The sequence below is a fragment of the Manis javanica genome, chromosome 11, assembly GCF_040802235.1.
Source record: "Manis javanica isolate MJ-LG chromosome 11, MJ_LKY, whole genome shotgun sequence".
NCBI lineage: Eukaryota > Metazoa > Chordata > Mammalia > Pholidota > Manidae > Manis > Manis javanica.
Window position 1 is genome coordinate 112,886,116 of NC_133166.1, and position 24,783 is coordinate 112,910,898.

At 45.6% G+C, this 24,783-nt stretch overlaps 2 protein-coding genes across 7 annotated transcripts in view; one reads left to right on the top strand and one right to left on the bottom strand.

The window, feature by feature from the left end:
* AP2A2 (adaptor related protein complex 2 subunit alpha 2) overlaps window positions 1–24,783 on the bottom strand; it is a 109,402-nt gene that overhangs the window by 36,719 nt on the left and 47,900 nt on the right. For all 6 annotated transcript variants that reach the window (XM_073217371.1, XM_073217370.1, XM_073217372.1 and 3 more), the window contains exon 2: window positions 9,068–9,136. In XM_073217371.1, coding sequence (XP_073073472.1) covers window positions 9,068–9,136 — 69 coding nt within the window. The remainder of the gene's footprint in view (window positions 1–9,067; window positions 9,137–24,783) is intronic.
* Window positions 826–8,235, top strand: LOC118971180 (large ribosomal subunit protein eL31-like). Its single transcript, XM_073215760.1, has 2 exons — window positions 826–913; window positions 4,845–8,235. Exons 1-2 carry the CDS (start codon window positions 826–828, stop codon window positions 5,333–5,335), a joined length of 579 nt encoding a protein of 192 aa, XP_073071861.1. The 3' UTR covers window positions 5,336–8,235.

The window sequence follows — 24,783 nt, forward strand, 5'->3', positions numbered from 1 at the left end:
TCTGAAGGGATCAGAACCTGACCGTCTCAAGTCAGACCTATCCTGCCGAGAAAGATGTTCTCCTCTGATAGATAAGAGGCTGGGAACGACCCAGATCTCCACAGAAAAGCAAGTATAACTTCCTTCCTCTAGGGAAATTCACCCAAGCCCCAGTAGCCCAGTCCTTGAGGGTGATTTCTAAGTTGTGACCCTCTCTCACCCTCTCTCACAAGACTGTTGCTCAATAAGTATCTTAGTATGTTCAAAGAGGTGACAGGAGTAGGACATCACTGCTACTCCAGCACGTCCCCCTCAGGCCATTTTCTCAAAGTCAGTTAAACTGCCCCCTCCTGGTAAAATGTCTTAGAACTGCTCCATCTGGGGAATTAACTCTTCTGGGCCCAGTACCCCCCATAGACCCAAGGCATTTTCTTTACTCTCTAAAACCCTTAATTTAGTTGTTAAAGAAAGGGAGATGCAAATTTAAACCACAATAAGGTCTCACCACAGGCCCACTAGAACTAGTCAAACTTAAAACATCAGCCAATGCCCAGTGCTGGCAGGAGCACGGAGGGCTGGGAACACTCGAGCACAGCTGATGGGAATGTGAAACAGTGCTGCCACTCTGGAGAAAGGGTGGCACTTTCTTTACAAGTGAGATATACAGCTTCCACATGGCCCAGCCATTGTACTCCCTGGCGTCTGCCACAGGAAGGAAGAGAGGCGTGTGCACGCAGACTTGCACGCCAACATTCCTGGCAGCTGTACTCCAAACAGCTTCCACAACCCACGTGTCCGCCAACCATCGAGGAAACGTGCTGTGCAGGAACCAGCTGAGGCGCTGACATGCACTGCGGCATCACGCAGCCCCAAAAACACCACGCGGCAGCAAAGAACCCGGACACAGAAGACTGCGGGCTGCACAACTCCTTTCGTGTGAAGTTTGTAGAAAAAGCAAAACTAGGGTGACGGTGAGCAGATCAGTGGCTGCTGAGTTGGAAGGAAGGTGGGCAAGGGCGTGGGTGAACGTTTTGGCGTGATGGGAATGTTCTCTATTTCATTTTGTAGTGATAGTTACATGAATACATGCATTTTCCAGAATTCAAATTGCATACTTAAAACAAGTGATTTTATTATGAATAAACTGTGTCTCATAAAGTCAGTTTTTTTTTAATTACTGTCAAAATATCCCAGGAAGAAAACAGGAACAAAAAATGAAAGCGGATGGGTGAATAGTGGACACTGAAGAGCCGGTGAGACACCGTGGAGAGGGTAGCATGATAGACCCCCTCACATATGAGCTTCCCACCTTCTCAAGAACAAGCTGTCATTTTTTAAGTCTTTGTACACCTGCAATAACTTTTTAAATGCATCTTTATACTCCTAGTGCCTAGAACTCAGTGAACACCCACGGCTATGTAGCAAATTGGTAGATACTATCTGGTTAAACTCCTGAAGTTATCAATAGTGAAAGTAACCATGTCTCTGTGTAGCATAACACAACAAGGTCTAAAGGTCCCAAGACCGAAGGTATGCCAACTACACCATAGTTACTACCCATCCTATCCCAAAACTTAGTGGCTTACATACAAGCACCTATTCTTGCTTATGAGCCAGAGCTCAGTGGTCTCCACAGGCTTGGCTGGGGCTGTCTCCTGATGTGAGCCGGATCTAGGCCTGCCCCCGTGCTTCTCATTGTCACAGCCCAGAGGCCACTCAGAGCCGAGGGGCAAGTGGAAAATAGCCACCTCCTTCAAGCGTAGGTTTGGAAGTGGTGCACAGGCACCGTCTACATCCTACAGGCCACGTCCCATCACCAAGTCCCACATTCCTTCACCAAGGACAGAGCTCACCTATGAAGCCCTCGGCCTCCAGTTTTCCAACTCTAGTGTTCGCAGGACTGTCCAAGTTTTAACACCTTTTATGTTTGTTGTCAAGTATTTCACTTCTGTGTGTATTTTTAGCTCCACAAGACATTATTATTACATACAATGGTCACGTAAATGTACCTACCTATCTACCACTGCTTCCTTCCTTTCTGCACCCTCTGACCTTTCCTCTCGGATTGTTTCTGGCATGAAATACAGTGTTTAGAATTTCTTTTAGCACAGGACTTCTGGTGGAAATTTTTCTCCATTTCTGTCTGGAAAAAATCTTCTTTAGCTTCATTCTTGAAGGACATTATCACTGGGTACAGACTCTAGCTGGCTGTCATTTTCCAACATTTGAAGTCACCTCCCGCTCTGTTCTGCTTTCCTTTGCCACTGTGAGATGCCAGCTGTCGGCACATATGCAGTTCCTGTGAAGACAGCTCATCTTTCTCCTCCTCTGGCACCTTTAAGACTTCCTGTCTTTGGGTTTCCACATTTCACAACAACATATCTAGGTGCAGGTCTCATTCTGTTTATTTTAACTGTGTGTATAGAATCTGTAGCTTGGTGAATGTCGTGAAACTTAAAGAGCCTCTGTCAGGCCATGTCTCCCTCCCCTCCGGGAAGCTAGTGAAGCCTTTACGGCCACCTCACCACGCCCGTCTCCCACCCTCCGTCTCCTCCGTCTTCCTTTTCTGTGCCCCACTCACGGCAGGTTTGTGCTCTTACCTATCCTTCAGAACACTAAATCTCTCCTCAACCAGATCTGTCTGTATGTCCATCCACCTCATTCTTCCTTTTACCTGCCACATGCTTCAGGTCTAGAGCTTCTATTTCATTTTATTTCAAAATCTGCTGTTACCCTACTTTCCAAGTTTCCTGATGATATTTTCAAATTTGGCTTTCATTTCTTTAAAAATGGTAACCCCAGTTCTTTATTAGAGTCTGAACCCAGCATGAGAGGTCTTTGTGACTGTCTGTTGTCTCTGCTGGTTCCTGTTCATGAGTCCTGGCTCTCTGTGTGCCTGATTATCTGGACTATATGCTGGACAATATGTTTCAAAAATTAGTGGTAGCAATCATTTGCAGCCTATTGTGATAATATACATTCCTCCGGAGAGGACTGCTTTTCTTACCTTACCCAAATGTAAAGTTTGGGATTCTTCAAAGCACCAGGATGTTTGGAATCTTGCTGCAGGTCAGCAACAAGGCTGCCCACTCCCAGACACGCTTGTCCTATAGGCACTCTCTTTGGGGAGCTGCGTTCAAAGTAGAAGGGGGAGTGGGCTCTAGGTTTTGACTTTTCTCCTAGACTGAGATTGCTCAACCTCAGCACTTTACATCCTAGACCAGGTAAATCTCATTTGGCAGCCTTCCTCTGCATTACAGGGTGTTTGGCATGCCAACCCCCAACCCCACCCCAGCCTCCACTCACTAGAGGCAGTAGTGTACCCTCCCCACAAAAATGTCTCCAGATCTTTCCAGATTTCCCCTGGAGGGCAAAATCCCCTGATGATAACCATCCCTCTAGACTTTAAAGATCACCAAAGACACAGCTGCTTCACAGCTGTTTCTCTGGGATCATCAAATGCTCTCAAGGCACAAACAGCTAAGCACTATGCTTGCTTACATGGGTACCCACCTTCTCCTAGGTAAGGCCCAGGGGTGTCCCTTGCTCTTGTTACTCTATGATGTTTCCAAGGTTGTTTTTAATACCACACCTCTTTAAGCCATTTTCAGTGGAAGGCTTGGGCTAAGTCTGCATTGTCCAGTGTGGCGGCTTCTGGACACCAGTGGCTTACTGGGCACTTGAAAGGTGCCTGGTCAGAACTGAGTGTGCTCTAAGTGTGACATACACACCAGGTCTTAAAGACTTGGTATGAAAAAAAATGTAAAACATCTGAATAACTATTTCTATTGATTACATATCATTTTTGCAATGAGAATATTTTAGGTATAATGAGTTAAATAATTACGTTAAAATTAGTTTCATCTTTTCCTTTTTACTTTCAATATGGCTACTAGAAAATTCTGAATGACGTGTGTGTCTGCACTGGTGATTTACATTATCTCTCTACTGGACAGCACAGACCTACCTTATCTAATCAACCACAACTGGAAGGGGATGTCCCCAGGAGCACTCACATCGGAGGAGGAGGGCCAGGCTTCTGTCATCTGCCACTCTTCAGGGTATACAGACACTCAACACACATGCTCAATGCCAGCTGGCTAAAAGATAAGAGGGAGCCACCTCCCCTATCTAGGACAGCTTAGCTTAGACCCAAAGGTAGAAGAAACAACAGAAGTCTCTTCTGTCCCACATTTATTCAGATGGTTTGAAGATTTACCATCCGAAGGGCATGAATTCTTTTATGAGAGCACAGTTAACATTTATTAGGCACTCCTTTTCTATCAAGAAATCTATGCATATTTTCACATAAAGATACAATTAGCATAGCATGACATACAATACATACATGACATGGACCCTCCCTTTAATTAAGTCTGGAGCTGCCAGGAGTGTGGTTAGCTGACAAGGGTCCGCCTTCCTCAGCTCTCAAGTCACCACTGAGCAGGAAGATGGTCCAAAGGCCAGCCATTTCCACACAGTGCCAAGCTCCTCTTACAGGCAGTCTTCACTCCAAAGCCCCCAACGGGGCTAGAGACGACTCTGGAAGACCAGCATCTCCATCTGATGCCTCCCTTGCCTCCATCTAACCCTGCTTCCTCCCTTTACTCATTACTGGCGCTACTCTCTAATGAACACTATCCTCCTATCGCATCTCAGGGGGTTTCATGGAAACCCAGACTGCGATCACTAGCACCCCATTTTACAGCTGAGAAAGGAGATGCAGAAGGGTAAGTAACTTGCCAAGGGAACACAGATAATGAGCATCATAGAAGGGCTGTACTAGGGGCAGTCAGGGAACTGCACTCTTAACCACCATGTGCTATTCCCTCCCTGTGAAGAAGTGATGAAAACTTTCTAACCAGGACCCAGCAGAGTGGCTCCCACAAAGAAAAGCGGCAGGGAGACAGGCCATTCTGCCATCAGTGAGGCAGTGGCCAGGGAACACCCCATCAGCATTCACAAGCGCACCCAGTGGGTTTTGAGAAGCATGCCCCTCAGACAGTCAGCAACCCAGATATCTGGCATGAAGGAGATGGGAAGTCCAGATGTACACACTGACCCCAGACTCAACAAAGCTGTCTGGCCAAAGCAAGGAATGCCCCATACCATCTGTGTGCGGTTGTCCAGAAGATGTAATGAGGATGAAGATTCCCCAAACAAGCTCTATATGCTGGTCACCTGTGTACCTGTCACCACTTTCAACAGTCTAGGGACATCTACTGTGGATGAGAACCAACTGCTGACTGGCAAACAAAGAATAAAATGCAAAAAAAAAAAAAAAAAAGAGGCAGCAGCAATGAAAGTTATAGACCCCTCACCAGAGAAGACACACGATGGCGAATGCACACGTTAGAGGTGCTCCACATCTGAGTCATCAAGGGGATGAGTGCAAATCAAACACCCATGAGACCCCACTGCACTGTACCTGTAGAAGTGCCCGAAATCCAGAAAACTGACACTCCGAATGCTGGTAAGAACAAGGAGCGGCAGTGACCCCCACTCGCCACGGGCAGGCACGCAGACACGGGTGGCTCAGCCACATCAGAAGACGGTTTGACAGTTCCTTACAAAGCCACACTCATTCTCACTACGCGATCCAGCAATCACGCTCCTTGTATTTACCCAGAGGAGCTGAAAACTACGTCCACACAAAAACCCCACACACGGATGTTTACAGCAGATTTATCCGTAACAGCCCAAACCTGGAAGCAACCGAGGCGTCCTTCACGGTGACGGACAGACTGTGGACCATCCAGACGATGGGTGTAATTTGGCACTAAAGAGAAATGCGCCATCAGGCCAGGAGAACACACAAGGGCCCTCACACGCACAGGACCATGGGGGAGAAGCCGACCTAGGAAGGCCACACACTGTGTGAGCCTACCTCCATGACACTCTGGAAAAGGCGACACTGTGGGCTGTGGGGGGTCAGTGGTGGCCAGGGGCTCAAGGGAGGGGGATGAACAGGTGGAGCCCGGGGGTTTTGTAGGGGAGGGAAACTACTCTGTGTGGTACTGCCATGGTGGCTACTTGTCATGACACATTTGTCCATGAGTGACCCTGATGTAAACTGCTGCCTGAGTGACAATGACATGTCTATTTCAGGCTCACTGTAATGAATGTCCCATCTGGTCGGCGTGTGGATAGTGGAGAGGCTGTGCGTGTGTGGGAACAGGGGTATTTGAGAAATTTCTGTATTTTCCTCTCAGTTTTGCTATGAACCTAAAATCACTCTAACAAAATTAAGTCCTAATTTAAAAAGATAAATAATAAAGATTTTTAAAGCAATGGAAGTTATAGATACCCCCACCAACAAAAATAATAATAATAAGCATATATAAGCAAACCATTTCACATACAATTTCAGAAGTTTCAGAGACCTAGAGGATCCCTGAACCCAGATATAAATATTAACACCCAAAGATCCCCTAGGACTCAACAGGAGATACACCAATCACTGACTCCAGAACTCTACAAGCTTCTGCATCCTCTCATGGCATGGGACACCCAATCTCACGCCCTGAAAAAAAATCTGTTCTAGGAAATTCTGTCTTCCACCTGTCCCTCCAATTCTTCAGACCTCAGTCCTAGCCTGTCCTCTACTAGCTGTTTCTGGGCAACTTCAACTTCAGCCACTCTCATAGCTAACATCTGCTCAGGGGAACTTGGACCAGGTCTCAAACCTGTAAAAATTAATTGAAAAACTAAGGCGTAAAAGATAAACTAGCCCTTCACAAACATGTCCTGAAGCCTGAGAAGTCTATTCTTTATCATACTTCAGAATGAGATGCTCAGGGAGGGTGTATCCCCCACAAGCTGGCTTAGCAGAGCGGTGGTATGAGTGCATAAGGCAATGTGCTGATGGGTTATGTTACTTCCTAAGCGCAAGGCAGCGCTTCACTCGGCACAGGAAGGGCTTACTTAGATTACTTAATGATATTTGACACAAATAATTAGTGGCCTCTGGTAGAGCATCTCTTTGCAACTCACACTCTGAGCCCAATGCGTTGGGGCACTGGCTCGCCCCACTCTAGGGCCTGGTGGAGCAGTCTGTGGAAGGAAGCAGCTGCTCTAGGTTAGTGTCCTTCCAGATCCAGGGCAAGACCGGGTCCCTGGAGGGGCCATGCTGACAAATTCCACACAAACTCAACAACTCAAAAAAAACCAATGGCTTGACTTTACACACTGTTTAATTCTAACAGAACCATGAGAGTAACTGTAGTAACATAGAACTTAACTTTGGTTTGAAGTGGGAAAAAAAACATGATATTAAAAGATTAAATCCTGGGGATAGGAAAAAAGATGGCATGGCAGGAAGGCTAGGAGGAAACCTGCTGGCACACACACCAATGGAGCAACCACAGCAAATGCAGCTCACCCTGAACAGGACCTGGAGACTCAGAACAGACCACTGCACCTCGGGAAGGAGAGAAGCCCACACGGAGAAGGGAAAAGTGGCAGAGCTCTGATCAGTCAGAACCCCAGCCCTTCCCCCATCCCAGCCCACAGTGGGAGGAAGAGGAACACAGTCAGGAGAGAGAGGTGCTCAGGAGCTCTGGCCCTGGAGATCTGCTCTGGGAAGACAAGTCCACATTGCATTGAGCTTTGGTGATGAGTGGGACTGGCCACCAGGGAGAGCAGAGTTGCAGCACTCTGAGAGGCCAAGACACCAGCTGCTTGTGGAGGTCAGACTACCTCTCCTCCGTCTGCTGAGACCCAACACAAAGAAAGCAGTTTGAAAGATTTACCAGCAACAAGTAGGGTGCCAGAGGGAGAAGGGTTGTACAAGGCTCTCTCTGCAGGAGAAAGGGCAGGTGGACAACACTTCCCCAGCCCTCCCTCAGCCCAACAGGTCAGGTGCTCATGGAAGCCCCCAATACTCCATCCCCTCGCTGGCGGCTCAGCCCCAGGGCACTTTCCTGCACACACACCTGGCCCCGCAGCATTACACTTTGCTGCCTAGCAGGCAGAGGGAGGCTTTCCCAACTTTCTCAGCCCTATGTCAACCCAACTGGAGAGGTGCCCTGCAACCCCACTCCCACCCCCAGCAGCCCTGCCTCACTCCAGGGCAGGCAGAGGGTGGCCTTGCCCACAGGATCCCAGCAGTAGCCACTGCTCTGATCACAAAAGGCTGGCGGAGGAAAACTGCCGGCTGCAGCAGAATGAGATGGACCACCACTGACTGCAGACAGACAGAAAGGCAGCCCCACCCACAGCCCACCAACTACAACTGGGGCTCCATTGCAAAGGAGAACCAGGCACTGGGGAGTAGAGAGGCCTGAGCTTCTGGGAACCAGAAGATGCCTTCTTCATAAAGGCATTACTCTCTAGACCAGGAAGCATAGCAGATCTATGCTAATATGAAGGAAGAAACACAGAAACCCTGACAAAATGAGGAGGCAGAGGAATATGTTCAAAACAAAATTACAGGGTAAGACACCAGAAAGAGGACTAAATGAAATGGAGACCACCAATCTTCTTGATAAAGATTTCAAAGTAAGTCATAAATATGCTCACAGACCTGCAGAAAAACATTGAAGATCTCAGAGAGGACATCAAAAAAGGATAGAAGAGCTAAAAAAAGCCACTCAGACCTGAAGAATACGGTAACCAAAATGAAATATACAATGGCAGGAATGAAGAATAGATTGCTGCAAGTAGAGGACAGACAATCAGTGAGATGGAAGTTAGAGACCAGGAACACGGTGAAGCTGAGGAACACAGAGAAAAAAAATCTCTACAAATGAAAGAATGTTAAGAGAGCTGTGTGACCTATCCAAAAGAAACAATATTTACATAATAGGGGTACCAGAAGGAGAAGAGAGACACAAAGGGGTAGGAAGTCCCTTTGAGAAAATAAATAATTGTTGAAAACTTCCCGAATCTGGGAAAGGAAACAGACACTCAGGTCATAGAAGTACAGAGATCCCCTAATAAAAGGAACCCGAGGAAGACAACACTAAGACATATAATAATTAAAATGGCAAAGATTAAGAATAAGGAGAGAGTACTGAAAGCAGCCAGAGAGCCACCCCACATAAAATTGACCACAGAGCATTTCAAGACAAAGGTTAAATGCACTTACCTTTAAATTTTGATCTAATGTTTGCCAGCTCTTTGTTTATTCTCTTTATTTCTGCTTCTTTACTTTTGCCTAAAAAAGAACACAAATACATTCTTACTTGAAATAATTTCCAAACAAATACCCATTCCCCAACAAGACAGGTAACATCAGAATTAAAGGCAGAATTGTCCCTTTAAGGAGCCCAAGGGAAGAAGCAATGTGTCTCCAACTAAGCCACTCAAAACAGCTGAGGCAGAAGCCAGGGGCCTTGACACCCCCCAGCTTGGCCTTCCCAGGTCAAGACACATGGGTGGTGGCAGCCACTCTACAAAGGCAGATGATCTGCGGCACCATTTCTAACACCACCTTTCTGCCTAGGTTCTGTAACGCAAAGCACTCCAACACATGCCAAATGTTTCCCTCAATAAATCACTATCAGCTGAGAAAGAGGATTAAAGATGGCGGGTGAGAAGTGAAACAGAGGCTTCCTCCTAAAACTGCATATAATACAAAAATATAATTAATACAACTAATCCTGAAAGAGCAACAGGAAAGAGGACCACACCAGACTGCATACACCTGGAGAAAAGAGCAGACCTCACAGAACAGGGTAACATACCAAAGCTGACGCCCAACGGGACCCAAGCCCTTCCCTGACCCCAGCTCACCGGCAGAAGGAAGAAAAATGGAGCAGGGAGGGAGTGGAGACCTGGGACTGCTGAATACCTAACTCTGGAAATCTGCTCTGGGAGCACAAACCTGCATTTCATGGTGCTTGCATGGTACACTCATGATTAGAGGGGTGGAAAGCTAAGACAGGCAGAATTCCTGGAGAGACTGAGATTCCAGCCACTTGTGGAAAGCAGGGATCCATATCCGGCTGCTCTGGGACAAAAGAAAGGCGGGCAGTCTGAGAGACTTCCTAACAAGGAAGCCCTTAGCAAGAGGGCTGCTAAAGGGGCAAGGATTGCACAGAGCTTACTGCTCAGGAGAAAGGACAGGTAGACAAAATCGTCCAGGTGCACTCTGCCCAGTAGGTTGGGAGCTTTCACGATCTTCAGGTGCTACAGCTCCCTGGCTGGCTACACAGCTCCAAGGACCCCCTCTGTGATACACAGCCTCTGAGCCTTTCTCCCGACCAGCCCCACCTGGTTAACAAACCGACAAACCCTACCCTGGTGTTAGGCCAGCCAGAGGGAAGATTTGTCTACAGCAACTACAAACACAAAGCATAGAGGCTTATACCTGTGTGCACAGCCCACTGGTTCAGGCAATGCAGACAGGCACAGCAGCCAAGAAGCAGGAAACAGTTCTTTCCTCCCCAGGCACCAATACCACTCCCCTGCGACCCCCAACATTACTTCAAGGGCTGAGCAGCTCCAGAGAGTAGACCTTCTGGACACTAGAGGGCGCCATATACAAATATGAAACACCAAAGGAACCTGGTTCAAAGTAAAACTATTAATACAACTCCTGAAAAGATTTAAATCACATCAACCTCATGAATCTTCCTGAAAGAGAGTTCAAAATAAAAATCATTAACATGCTCATGAAGGTACAGAAAGATATTCAAGAAATCAGGAATGAATTCCAGTCAGAGATCCAATCATTGAAGAGCACAATGGAGGGTATTAAAAGCAGATTAGATATGGTGGGGGAGATGATAAATGAAATAGAAACTGGAGTAGAAGAATACAAAGAAGCTGAGGCACAGGGAGAAAAAAGGATCTCTAAGAATGAAAGAATATTGAGAGAACAGTGTGACCAATCCAAACGGAACAATATTTGCATTATAGGGGTACCAGAAGAAGAAGAGAGAAAAAGGGATAGAAAGTGTCTTTGAGGAGGTAATTGCTGAAAACTTCCCCAATCTGGGGAAGGAGATAGTCTCTCAGGCCATGGAGATCCACAGATCTGCCAACACAAGGGACCCAAGAAGGACAACACCAAGACATATAGTAATTAAAATAGCAAAGATAAAGGATAAGGACAAACTATTAAAAGCAGCCAGAGAGAGAAATAAGATCACATACAAAGGAAAACCCATCAGGCTATCATCAGACTTCTCAGCAGAAACCTCACAGGCTAGAAGGGAGTGGCATGATGTATTTAATGCAATGAGGCAGAAGGGCCTCAAACCAAGATTACTTTATCCAGCAAGTTATCATTAAAATTTGGAGGGATTAAATAATTTCCAGAAACGCAAAAGCTGAGAGAATTTACCTCCCAAAAACCATCTCTACAGTGTATTTTGGAGGGACTGCTATAGATGGAAGTGCTCCTAAGGTTTAATAGCTGTCACCAGAGGTAATAAAACCACAGTAAAGAAAGTAGAACAGCTAAATACTAAGCAAATACAAAATTAAATTAACTATCCCCAAAGCCAATCAAGGGATAGACAAAGAGTACAGAATATGATATCTAATATATAAAGAATGGAGGAGGAAGAAAAAGGAGAAAAAGAAAAGAACCCTTAGATTGTGTTTGCAATAGCATATTAATCGAGTTAAGTTAGACTCTTTGATAGTAAAGAAGTTAACCTTGAACCTTTGGTAACCATGAATCTAAAGCCTGCAATGGCATTAAGTACATACCTACTGATAATCCCCTTAATGTAAATGGACTGAATGCAACAATCAAAAGACGTAGAGTCACTGAATGAATAAAAAGGGAAGACCCATCTATATGCTGCTTACAAGAGACTCACCTCAAACCCAAACACATACACAGACTAAAAGTGAAGGGATGGAAAAAGATATTTCATGCAACTAATAGGGAGAAAAATGCAGGAGTTGCAGTACTTGTATCAGACAAAATAGACTTCAAAACAAAGAAAGTCACAAGAGACAAAGAAGGACATTACATAATGATAAAAGGGTCAGCCCATAACAGTTACCAAAGGGAAAGGGACTGGGGAGGATGGGTGGGAAGGGAGGGGTAAGGGATGTGGGGGGAGAAAGGGGACTGTACAACACAGAGAAGACAAGTAGTGATTCTACAGCATTATACTATGCTGATGGACAGCGACTATAATCGGGTATGTCAGGGGGACTTGGTGATGGGGGGAGTCTAGTAAACATAATGATCCTCGTGTAACTGCAGATTAATGATACCAAAAAAAAAAAAAGGTCAGTCCAACAAGAAGATATAACCATTATAAATACCTATTAACCCAATACAAGAGCACCTACATATGTGAAACAAATACTAACAGAATTAAAAGGGGAAATAGAAGGAAATGTATTCACTCCACTCACTTTGAAGGACAGATCAACCAGATAGAAAATAAGAAAGGACACAGAGGCACTGAACAACACATTAGAACAGGTGGACCTAACAGACATCTACAGAACTCTACACCCAAAAGCAGCAGAACACATATTCTTCTAGTGCACGTGGAACATTTTCAAGAATAGATCATATACTAGGCCGTTAAAATCAGCCTCAGTAAATTCAAAAAGATTGAAATTGTACCAACCAGTTTCTCAGACCACAAAGGTATGAAACTAAGTATAAAGAAAATGAAAACTAGGCATATAAAGAAAAGAAAATTAGGCAAAGAAAATTAAAAATCCCACAAACACACAGAGGCTTCACAACATGCTCCTAAATAACCAATGGATCAATGACCAAAACAGAGATCAAGCACTATTTGAAGACAAATGACAACAATAACTCAACACCGCAAAATCTGTGGGATGCAGTGAAGGCCGTGCTAAGAGGAAAGTATATTGCAATACAGGCCTACCTCAGGAAAGAAGAACAATCCCATATGAGCAGTTTAAACTCATAATTAACAAAACCAGAAAAAGAACAAATGAGGCCCAAAGTCAGTAGAAGGAGGGACATAATAAAGATAAGAGCAGAAATAAGTAAAATCAAGAAGAATGAAATAGAATCAATGAGAGCAAGAGCTGGTTCTTCAAGAAAAGAAACAAAATAGATAAACCCCTAGCCAGACTTATCAAGAAAAAAAGAGAGTCTACTCACATAAACAGAATCAGAAATAAGAAAGGAAAAATCACTATGGACACCACAGAAATACAAAGAATTATTAGAGAATACTATGAAAATCTATATGCTAACAAACTGGATAACCTAGAAGAAATGGACAACTTTCTAGAAAAATACAACTTTCCAAGACTGACCCAGAAAGAAACAGAAAATCTGAACACACCAATTACCAGCAATGAAATTGAACTGGTAATCAAAAACCTACCTAAGAACAAAACTCCTGGACCAGATGGCTTCACCGCTGAATTTTATCAAACATTTAGTGAAGAACTAATAACCATCCTCCTGAAACTTTTCCAAAGAGTAGAAGAGGAGGGAATACTTCCAAACTTATTGTATGAGGCCAGCATCACTCTAATACCAAAACCAGGCAAAGACATCACAAAAAATTACAGACCAATATCCCTGGTAAACATAGATGCAAAAATACTCAACAAAATATTGGCAAACCGAATTCAAAAATACATCAAAAAGATCATCCATCATGATCAAGTAGGATTTATTCCAGGAATCCAAGGATGGTACAACATTCGAAAATCCATCAACATCACCCACCACATCAACAAAAAGGACAAAAACCACATGATCATTTCCATAGATGCCGAAAAATTCAACATCCATTCATGATAAAAACTCTCAACAAAATGGGTATAGAGGCCAAGTACCTCAACATAATAAAGGCCATATATGACAAACCCACAGCCAACATCATACTCAACAGTGAGAAGCTGAAAGCTTTTCCTCTAAGATAGGGAACAAGACACGGATGTCTACTCTCCCCACTTTCATTCAACATAGTACTGGAGGTCCTACCCATGGCAATCAGACAACACAAAGAAATACAAGGCATCCAGATTGGTAAGGAAGAAGTCAAACGGTCCCTCTTTGCAGATGACATGATACTGTACATAAAAAACCCTAAGAATCCACTCCAAAACTACTAGCTCTAATATCTGAATTCAGCAAAGTTGCAGGATACAAAATTAATAAGCAGAAATCTGTGGCATTCCTATACACTAACAATGAACTAGCAGAGAGACAAATCAGGAAAACAATTCCATTCACAGCTGCACCAAAAAAAATAAAATACCTAGAAATAAACCTAACCAAGGAAGTGAAAGACCTATATCCTGAAAACTACAAGACACTCATGAGAGAAATTAAAGAAGACACTAATAAATGGAAACATATCCCATGCTCATGGATAGGAAGAATTAATATTGTCAAAATGACCTTACTGCCTAAAACAATTCACTGATTCAGTGCAATTCCTATCAAAATACCAACAGCATTCTTCAATGAAATAGAGAAAATCATTCTAAAATTCATATGGAACCACAAAAGACCCCCCCAAATAGCCAAAGTAATCCTGAGAAGGAAGAATAAAGCAGGGGGGATTATGCTCCCCAACTTCAAGCTCTACTACAAAGCCATAGTAATCAAGACAATTTGGTACTGGTGCAAGAACAGACCATAGACCAGTGGAACAGACTAGAGAGCCCTGATATAAACCCAACCATATATGGTCAATTAATATATGATAAAGGAGCCATGGACAAACAATGGGGAAATGACAACCTCTTCAACAGCTGGTGTTGGCAAAACTGGACAGCTACATGCAAGAAAATGAAACTGGATTGTTTAACCCCATACATAAAAGTAAACTCGAAATGGATCAAAGACCTGAATATAAGTCATGAAACCATAAAACTCTTAGAAGACAACACAGGCAAACATCTCTTGAATATAAGCAGGAGCAACTTCTTCCTGAACATATTTCGAGCAAGGGAAACAAAAGCAAAAATGAACTCATGGGACTACATCAAACTAAAAAGTTTCTGTACAGCAAAGGACACCATCAACAGAACAAAAAGGAATCCTACAGTATGGGAGAATATCTTTGTAAATGACATATCCGACAAGGGGTTAACATCCAAAAATAAAGAACTCACACGCCTCAATACCCAAAAAGCAAATAACCCGATTAACAAATGGGCAGAAGATATGAAGAGACAGTTCTCCAAAGAAGAAATTCAGATGGCCAACAGACACATGAAAAGATGCTTCACATCACTAATCATCAGAGAAATGCAAATTAAAACCACAATGAGATATCACCTCACACCAGTAAGGATGGCCAGCATCGAAAACACTAAGAACAACAAATGCTGGCAAGAATGCGGAGAAAGGGGAACCCTCCTACACTGCTGGTGGGAATGTAAGCTAGTTCAACCATTGTGGAAAGCAATATGGAGGTTCCTCAAAAAACTAAAAATAGAAATACCATTTGACCCGGGAATCCCACTCCTTGGAATATACCCAAAGAATACAACTTCTCAGATTCAAAAAGACATATGCACCCCTATATTTATCGCAGCACTTTTTACAATAGCCAAGATATGGAAACAACCTAAGTGTCCATCAGGAGATGAATGGATAAAGAAGATGTGCTACATACACACAATGGAATACTATTCAGCCGTTAAAAAGAAACAAATCCTACCATTTGCAACAACATGGATGGAGCTGGAGGACATTATGCTCAGTGAAACAAGCCAGGCAGAGAAAGACAAGTGCCAAATGATTTCCCTCATTTGTGGGGTATATCAACAAAGCAAAACTGAAGGAACAAAATAGCAGCAGACTCAGAGACTCCAAGAAGGAACTAGTGGTTACCAAAGGGGAGGAGTGTGGGAGGATCGGTGGGGAGGAAGGGAGAAGGGGATTGAGGGGTACTATGTTTAGTACACATGGTGTGGGGGATCATGGGGAGAGCAGTGTAGCGCAGAGAAGGCACATAGTGGATCTGTGGCATCTTACTACACTGATGGGCAGTGACTGCATTGGGGTATGGGGGGGACTTGATAATATGGGTAAATGTAGTAACAACATTGCTTTTTCATGTGAAACCTTCATAAGAGTGTATATCAATAATACCTTAACAAAAAAAATTTTTTAAATCACTATCAGCTGACAGTTTCCTCCTAAAATTGACTTGAAATGCCTGCCATATAGGACAGTCCAAAATCACTAAGGACAAAATTTTAACTACTATAGTTCTCCATTTGTTTTCCATATGAAATTCACCAAACTACAGAACCTGATTATGTACACTTTTAAAATAAATACTCAATTTATGTTTGGGAATTCTCCATTACATAAAAAAGGGACAGAAGGTATATTATATATATATATATATGAAAGTAAAACTTTCACTACATCCTATGCCTATTGCTAAACTGGCCTTAATTCAGCTAACATCTGCCTGTATGGGGGAAGTCAGATGTGGAGTAGAGGTTGGACCACATGCAGTTTTATTCCACCTTGACCAGGTGTGGTAACTGAGGTCTAATAAGCACAAGGGATTTTCTAGTGCTAACATCTTAAGAAACATGGTAAAATAGAAGAAAGTATTCATCACACAGGGTAAGGGTAATTGTACGTGAAAATGAGTCTGCCAACTTCTGTCACTTTGAAAGCAGGAATGACGTTTACTATGAAGGCCCTCCCCAGGCCATCCCTGCTTTAGTGCTTCATTTCCAGAACCTAGGCAGAAAGGCTTCCACGACCACCCCACCCGATCCTCGCCAGCACCCGCCTCCAGAAAACGCCTCCCCTCTAGGAACTTATCTTGCCTCCTCCAGCTGGGTGACCTCCTCTCTCAGGGACACTCCCACATCATTTATCTCTCACCATTAATTTGTTAATAGGCTCAAGGTCGGCTGAGTGCACGGAGGCCTGCTGTGAGCCTGGAGCCGCCTGGGAGGCTCCCTCACCTGGCACACCTCCTACCTCAGGGAGCTGCTGAGGCAGCCACGGGAGGGCGGATGCTGGAGATCTTCGCCAAACAGGCACAGTTCGGTGGCTCTGGGGCCAAAGGTAGAGGAGCACAGGCTGACAAGGCTTGCCACACCTGGCCACTCCACCAGCCACACTCTTCCCAGCCCTGACCTCCTCCCTGTAGGACTGCGGAGCAGCTGAAGGCCCCCTGAGGCATCAAGGGGGTGTGGTGGAGAGCAGTGGCCCTCAGGACCTGGAGTGGCAGGTCAAAGACCACAACTTTACCTTAAACTGTTCTTAAAAAGTAACACCTTTGCTGAAGTAGGCTTTCTGGACCTGGCTGAAATCATATCTTGGGATTCTTCTGCCACATGTCCATGAAGACCACAGCCAGCTTCACACAGTGAGTGGGGAAGAAACACCACGCCCAGGAGGGCCTGTGTGCGCATCCCACAGCCGTACAGAAATCTGTGGGTCTGTGCTTCTCTCTCTGGTGTGTGCACCCTAGTCTGCCTACCCAAACCCTAGGGAAAAAAACAGACCCTCTGAGTGGCAGAAACTTACTTTGTACAGAGACTCAAAGGGGTCAGAGCATAGCAGAAATAATACAATGAGCTGGGGCAGTGGAAAGAGGAAGTAAGTTAAATGAACTATCGATTTTGATAAAGGAAATTGATAGATATCACCCAAGATTGGTAAATCACAAAATACAACTAGAAGCACATAATTCAGAGTTACAGGGGAAACCACAGAGAAATGGAATGGAATCAAAAGGTTAAAGCCGACCTCCTTTATGGGCAATCCCAGGCCTGGGACAAGAACCTAGGACTTTTCATTGAAAGCTTTTCTTAAGTGATCAGTTCACAAGACGCATACACACACTTTTAACCAGGGTTCTCCGGAGAGAGGCAAATGCACACAGTGACAAGGCAGGCATGTGAGGCTGGAACCTAAGGGCAGCTGATTCACGGCACAAGCACAGTTCTCTCGAAAGGAAAACCACAAAAGCCCCCAGACTTCGTGACAATAGTCTGTGAGAGAAAAGGCAGAGACCTGTGGCCATCAGAGCCCTAAGCAGACCCAGGTGACCTCGGAGCACCGAGTGTGAGGACCAGGGGCTGGGGCAGCCTGGCCCCCAGGACTCCTGCTGAGCAGGAAAGGAACACTGCCTCAAGGAGCAGGGAGGGTCTGCAGAAGCAGGCTGAGGGGTCAGTGAACCTCCCGACCACCAGGTGGAGACAACGGAGGTGCACAGTGTGACAGAAAGTCCCCTGGGCCCTGCCTTCTCCAACAGCTCAGAAAACTAATTTCACGTAAAAATAAGCAACAGGAAAGTACTGAGGTCAGATTCGATACAAAGAGGCTATAAGAACAAAGAACAAGGGGACAGAAAGGACCAAAACTGGAGCCTCCCAATACCAAATAACCCAAAACCATTTAAAAATCTGTTAGAAAAAGCCAGACATTAGGTAACAGAAATCAGGGAAATTAGAAATAAAGTCATTTCAGAGATGGAGAATAAATCAGAACGAATACAAGAACAAACATGACAGAGGTCTTGAGAGAAATAAAAGATGAAAAGAAAGTTGTTTAAATAAAAAAGAAATGAAGAAAGAGATACAGGATTCAAGAGAAAGTAACCAACACTGCAAATGGACAGAGGTGCAGCATGGGGACAACAGGTGTCCCAGAGCAAGAAAGCCGACTGAGCAGTGGAACAGGCTAAAATGCGTCATTTACAAAAGCTTCCCTGAAATTAAACAGAGTAAATAAAAAAGATTTAAAACCACAAAAAATCCACAACACATACCTGGGAATATCAACCCCAAATAATACACACCAACACATATTCTACTAAGGTTACTGGACTTTAAAGAAAAAGAAAAAAATCCTTTGAATGTGTAGGAAAAAAGTACAAGCAGCTTATACAAGAAAACCAGATGCAGACACATTTCCTCAGACGCTTTACACCAGAAGAAAAGGATGTAACATATTTAGGATATGCAAGGTAAAGAAATGTGAGACAAGGATTTTATGTCGACCATAATTCACCCTGGAAGGTTACCAGACACAAACTTTCTCAGTGTGTGAGAATTCAGAGTGACGAATGCACCACAGGCCCTTCCTGGCACTCCAGAGAACAAGGTAGCATCCAGAGGTATTGGGTCACCCATGCAAGGAACCCACAAGGTGAGCAGCAAGCAGCCAAGTGAGGACGGAAGGGCAAGGGGTGGGTCATGGCACTGCCTAGATCATGTAACATGGCAGGGCGTGGGCTGCCGTCCCCAGTCACCATGCTGACGTTGGCGGGTTGGAGAATGCTGTGGGTGGGTGCCATGCGGGGTGAAGCTCAGGAGTGAGTGGAAGGCAGTGTGACTGTACCATCCCTAGTGTCCTTGAGACTCCTGGCGTGAAGAGGTTCAACAGGAAACCCTAGAGGTCCTGAACCTAAGCTGGAGCCCACAATGACCTCACCAGGCATTTTCCGTTCAAGACATATGTGTACTTCTGAGAGCTGCCCTCGGAAGAGGCCTGGGCAGTTAACAGTATGGCAGCAGGAGTGCCCCCACACCAGAAAGGAGGCCCATCTCCCACCACTAGAAACCAGGCTTCCTGGAGACACTGCTGGCTCTAAGACTGGGCCAAGGCATCCAACTCCATGCCCGCTGAGGACTTGCAAAGGCCAGAGACGCCAGGGCCAAATCAGGACACTCAGCACCCAAATGAAGAGACTCCATAAGCCAAAGAGGGGGCAAACTGAGCTTCAAAAAGGTAAAAGGTACAATGGTGAAAATTCACAAAAATGTTTAAACCTACAAGTTCAAAATCACATTTAAAAAAAACTCCAAAATTGATCACCTTCAGAGGGTATTGAGGAACCAATTACCTGGAACACTTGTAAATTAAGGGGAAGCGCCCAGCAGCTGCCCTGCCACAGGTCATCAGGGAGCCCGAGGGGGGTGGGAGGGTCTCCTTCTCACAGCGTTCCAGCTAATCAATGACGGAGAAATTACAGAATGGGAGAGAGCATCACCACTGCGCAGCCCCAAAGGGACCGGCAGGGGGCGTGCACAGCGGCTGGCCTCACAAAAAGAGAATCGTCCAGACAGCACCGGCCCCGTGGGGAAGAACAGACATCACCTCACATCTGGCCAAGGTCTGCTACGTGCCACCTGACCTCCAGGCCCAGCTGCCAGACGGCAAAGAACATGAGGAAGCGCACCAGAGCCTCCACAGCCTCACATCCCTTAAACCGTCCACCACCCCTCCCTTAAGGGGGGGGACCCAAAGACACTCAGCAAAGCCCCGGCCTGCCCACAACCCCTGTCCTCAGGCACCTGCTGCCTCTGCAGTAGCCTTCACTCCACCCTTTCAACTCAGCAGCGAAGCTTCCCCTCTTTCAGGAGCCCCCTTGTCTCTCCTACAGGCTTAGGTGTCGCCTTGCACCTCAGCCACAGTGAACCCTGATCTCCAGGCAATTCCTGTCACTATCCCCACCTGCTCTTCCTACCCAAATGGCCTTAGAGAGGTGGATCTCCCACAGGGCAGGCTGCCAACCAGTCAGACGGAAAAGGCTGGGCAGGAGGACCAAGGCACCCCACAAGGAGCAGCAGGTTTGCCCATCTGGGAACTCCCGCCATAAGGGAAAAATCACACAACATGCCAGATACACAGACAGTGGAGGGCCCAGGAGGGAGGCCTCGCTGGGCTCAGGTCTGGGTTGGACCACCTGGCTCACTAACTGGGCTGTGGCCTCAACAGCCTCTGCTCCCAGTGGAGACATCACCATGATGATCACGAACAAGCCCTCAGTGCCGTGCCTGGCACACAGCCCACAAACACTGGTCCTTCACCGGGCGGCAGCTGTTGCTTTTACTCAGCCTAAATGATAAACTTAGAGATGCCAAGGGGAATTCATCAGAGCAAGCTGCTGCACTGGTTCAAACATGTCTTCTAAGATAAGGTTTAAAGAAAATCCGGTATGACTTGGGTGACTGTAATCCATACACAGACTAACATTTCAAGTCAACAACTATGTCCTAAATTTACCAAAATGTCCTGGCAGAGGTCTCTTCCACCACACACTACCCAGTCACCTCCTCCTCCAGAACGCCAGGGCCCGGCAAGGGCTTCCCAGGTGAAGGCCAGTTCGTGCTCACTCAAGCCGCCCCTCTCTCCAGGCAGAGGGCCTCACCAGCAAGCCCAGCCACCTTATCTTTTTAGATAAAGAACTAGCTTCAGGGAAGGGGAGGTTTAATGCCTTCTCCTGACTTCAGGGAAACCCATTTTAAAAAGGCAAAGGTCAGCAAGAATGCTAGCTGCGTCTGCAGAGCCAAGCCAGCCCTGGTGCAACTGGTCTTTGCCACCTGGTGTGGCCTCCATCTAAAATGCAGCCATGTATCAGCCACCAAGGATACCAAGCTTCTAACAGGCAATTCCCACGGTGGACTTAGGAACTCTGGAGGCTAACAAGTAACCTAGGTGAGCCCAAAACCACTCTCCACAAACAAGCTATAATTCACACCCAGTGAGGAGCAATTTAACGCACTCTCTGGGGACAGGCTTTGATAAAAGCTCTTGGGTTTTTTAAATGTCTGCACCTGGTCATTCTTCCAGAGTAACACACTTGTTAATGATTGCTTCTTGTTTGCAAGTTGAACTAATCAACTGACACTTGGTATTCTGGAAACAGCCCAAGTTCAGCAACAAAGAGTACAGAGCTTATCACAGGTTATTATAAAATACCAAACCACCAAAATCTTAAGGTAGTAAGTCTGAAATTTACAATAAATTTTGGTCAAAATGAAAGAAATTAGTCTGCATATAAAATAACCTCACTGAGTACACCAAAAGCCAAAATCGACCCAACAAAAGCCTGTTTTGAAGGAAGGTATTATTGCTAAAATATACTGAAGGTCATCAGCACAGTGATCAGCAGAGCAAACTCTGGAGACCCTCCCTGTCTTCCGAGCTACAGGACCTGAGGCCATCGACTTAACCTCTCCCTGCCTCAGCTTCTCCTTCTAACAGAAGTGCCATTCATCAAAGAGCTGTGGCAAGGACCACATCCAAAACAAGTGAAAAGCACACAGGATGAAGTCTGGCCATGGGAAGCTATCATCACCAGGGATGGTCTCTGCATTTTCCCTTTACTAAAAGCATGGGAAGAATGGGACTTAGAACAGGGATCCTCAACAACCAATGGGAATGAATGATTTTAAAGATTAAAAGTTGTCATGCCCCAGAACTTCTATAAAGCCACATTTGACTGACAAATGTTAACAGATATATCTTTTCTTCTTTTTTTTCCAACTGACGTGTACTTGACATATAATATTTTATTAGTTTCAGGTATACAACATACCTGAAATTTATATGCATTTGTATGTATTATGAAGTGATCACAATAAACCTAGCTACCATCTGTCGCCATGCAAAGTTCTTACAATGTTAACTATATTCCCTATGCTATACAGTGCTTCCCCTTGTCTTACTTTTTAACTAGAAGTTTGTATATTTTAATCCCCTTCCCCTATTTCTCCCATTTTCCTAGCTGCCCTCCCCTCCGGCAACCACTAAATTGTTCTGTGTCTGTAAGTCTGTTTGTTTTGTCTTTTGGATTCCACATACAAGTGAAATAATACAGCATTTGTCATTCTCTGTCTAACTTGTTTTCCTTAATATGTAATTCCCTCTAGGTCCATCCATGTTGTAAGATTCCACTGTTTTTCATGTCTGAGTGTGGGTCAAATTGTAATATTTCCATAATCTCCCTCCTGGCTTTAGCATATCTGCATATCAGCAGGCATTCCTCAGGAGTGGATAGCGGTAGTTAACCTCCATATCAATGGGTAATTACCTGGGCTACTGAGGGCTTATCTGAACCTGAGAGGTTAGGGAAAGGTCTTTTTTGCTTCTGCTGGAGCAGAAAAGATATGGCCCTGGACTGCAGTTTGTAAGCAATAAATAGGTTTTAAACTTATTTCTCCCTTTGACTGATTCTGGTTTTAGAAGTATTTTGCCCCGGGATTTCCTCTCCCCAGAATTACATCTGGCAGTAGTCAGCAAGATCTCTGAACCCAAAATCTGTCAAAACGGGTACAACCTATGGGAGGGCTGCCCCTAGAGATGGGGAGATGCCTAGAAGCCCCCCTGTGGATGGTGGGGAGGCCCCAGTGGATGCAGTGGCAGAGGGTGCAGCTTGACCTGTTATTATCCCCCCAGCTGTAGGGCTTCAATTTTGGAACCCCTAGTGGGGAATTGGTCTAGGGTTAAGTACCTCCTAAAGGGGTGGGTGCGAGACTGGACCTGGCACAGAACCTACACTGGCCAATGAGGTGCACATTTACAGCAGTGCGGTGCCCTCTCTACTAGCCCCTTAAGTGGAGAACTCCAGCACTCATTGGGGCCAGTGACCTGTACCAGTGGAAAGCAGAAAGAAGTTGCTTTGGAGCCATTGGTAGCCGAGAGTCCTTATAGGAGGGAAAAGCCCCTGTACCTGAAGATGTTCCCATACACAGACGGCTCCAGTCCTGGGCAGCCCCCGAGGTGGAGGGCTGTGGCTTTCCATCCTGAGACTGAGACAATATGAATGGGGGATGGAGAGGGGAAGAGCAGCCAGTGGGCTGAGGTGCAGGCAGTATGGCTCGTGATCACCCAGGAGCCCTCCCCTAGAGTTGTCTGCACTGACAGCTGGGCCGTCTATCGGGGCTTGACCCTGTGGCTACTGACATGGTACCATGCCAACTGGATGACTGGTCACTGGCCCTTTGGGGGCAAGAGCTGCTGAAAGACCTATGGGCCTCTGGTCAGACTAAGACTGTTACCATAAATCATGTGACTGGCCATTTGCCTTTGGCTTCCCCAGGGAATGATGAAGCGGACACACTGGCCTAGGTGCACTGGCTAGGAGGAAAGCCTGCCTCTGAGGTGGCCCAGTGGCTACACCTATGTTTGTTGCACACAGGGCAAAAGACAATGTGGGCTGTAGCCCATTAGCAGGGCTTGCCATTGACCCTTGAAGAAGTCAGCAGAGCCTGGAAGGAGTGCCTTGTATGTTCAAAGAGGGACTTACAGAGAGTCCCACAGCAACATGGGACAATAGTAAGTGGGCAGATACCCCTTGTCGGGTGGCAGACTATCAGAAGGATATCAGTGTGCCATGACTTGTGTGGATGCAGCTATTGGACTACTGGTTACTTTTCCTGCACATCATGCAAATCAGCAAACCACCAAGATGGGCCTAGAGTGTCTCTTTGCAGCCCATGGCCGGCCACAGGTGATTGAGAGCGATCAAGACACCCCCTTTACTGGACATGTGTTACAAGGATAGGTGCAGCGATTAGGAATAAAGTAGAAATTTCATGTACCATATAACCCTACCAGGGCAGGCATGATAGAGTACAATGGTTTTGTTGAAATCTGGCCTGAAGTCGGACACCAATAGTCTATGGGGCTGGTCAGTTCACTTATGGACAGTGCTGTGGCATTTGAATGGGAAGCCCCATAAAGGAGCCTTGAGCCCTGCGGATCTGCTCACACACCTTGCTGCCTCTCCTATACAATTGTATGTGCAAATCAAAGGAGAGTTATTGAAGCCAGGATATGGCCAGCAGAGCAACTTTTATCCTGCTGCCAGCCCGAACTGCATTAAACCCTGGAGGCACTGTTAAATGGACACGACCCTGAACATTTTGACACATGGACCAGCAATGGTCGGCCCTTCCGGTACCTTAGGGGAAAGAAAGGCCTGGAAGCTGGCCTCATGCCTCATGGGTATTCCTGGAGTAACAGCAAAGTGGCCCCAAAGATCATCGTGGTGTACCCAAAATGTCTAGCATCTTACGGGGAAGTTTTGTTTTATCTTTATGGCCAGTGCCTGTACCTCCAGTAGCCCTATATATTGACCCATCTGTAACTCCCACAGGGAGGGGGTGTAAGTC